Raw genomic sequence first — 871 nt, 5'->3', positions numbered from 1 at the left:
AAAGTATAAATTATGAATCACACAACGGAAGGCATGCATAGTAGATTGTGTACACCAGGTTTATCAGCAAAGAGGCCTTAGAAATGTGTGTATTAAAGATAATTCAGCATGTTTTACAGGGGTCATTCACCTCGATGATCCACAAATTATTGGATCATAATAGCCACTGAAACATTAACAAAATGACTTGATGCACCTTTAATATGTTTATCTTGATTTTACCTACCATATAACATTTGATCCTCCTCAGATGATGAAAGGCCAGATCATATGTTCCAACATGGTGCACTATACTCCAACAGAGCCTCCAGGGACAGTCATCCGAGCTGTGCCCCTTGCATTAAACATCCAGTGCCTATACAATAGGTAAACCATGAATCTGAAGAGGGTTCAGGACTTGGAAATAAAATGCACCTCATCATGCATTTTTTATTTATTTTAATTTATTTTTTTAAATTTCTAGATATCATTATTCCTACAAAATGGGCTTCCTGCCTGTGGCAAGGGAGCGCATGCTTCACAAGATTTTTGAAAACAGGGCCATGTTTAGTCTTTTTGTGTGCAATGGTAAGCTTTTCCTCCTCTTCTGTATAATTTCCTGTTTTGTTGACCCCTCATGGTGTTGGTGCCCATCGGTCTATTAAATTGTGTGTGAACTCTAGAACACTGGGAAAGACTTGAGGGAAATGGGAGTTTTGTGCTTGGGAAGCCCATGTATTTTGAAGCCAGTGCTGCTTATATATCTGAGGACGAAAGGATTTTTGTTGACTCCTGCTATGCAACCGCATCAAGAGACCCAAAATCAACTCCACAACACAAAGTTATTGGTAATTATGGGTAAGTTCTTTGTTGAATTGCTTATATTTATTTG

The 871-nt window shown here is 38.2% G+C and overlaps 1 protein-coding gene across 1 annotated transcript; it reads left to right on the top strand.

The window, feature by feature from the left end:
* Nucleotides 1–255: 255 nt before the first annotated feature.
* On the top strand, nt 256–837 carry LOC107735595 (zona pellucida sperm-binding protein 3-like; the record flags this gene model as incomplete). The annotated part of the gene is made up of 3 exons (XM_016547228.1): nt 256–366; nt 464–567; nt 663–837. Coding segments are annotated over exons 1-3 (365 nt in total), but the record flags the coding sequence as incomplete, so codon positions are not given.
* Between the last annotated feature and the right edge of the window lie 34 nt (nt 838–871).

The sequence above is a fragment of the Sinocyclocheilus rhinocerous genome, unplaced genomic scaffold, assembly GCF_001515625.1.
Source record: "Sinocyclocheilus rhinocerous isolate Xijiao unplaced genomic scaffold, SAMN03320098_v1.1 C36165647, whole genome shotgun sequence".
Classification (NCBI taxonomy): Eukaryota; Metazoa; Chordata; class Actinopteri; order Cypriniformes; family Cyprinidae; genus Sinocyclocheilus; species Sinocyclocheilus rhinocerous.
This window is presented reverse-complemented; position numbering and strand designations above follow the sequence as displayed.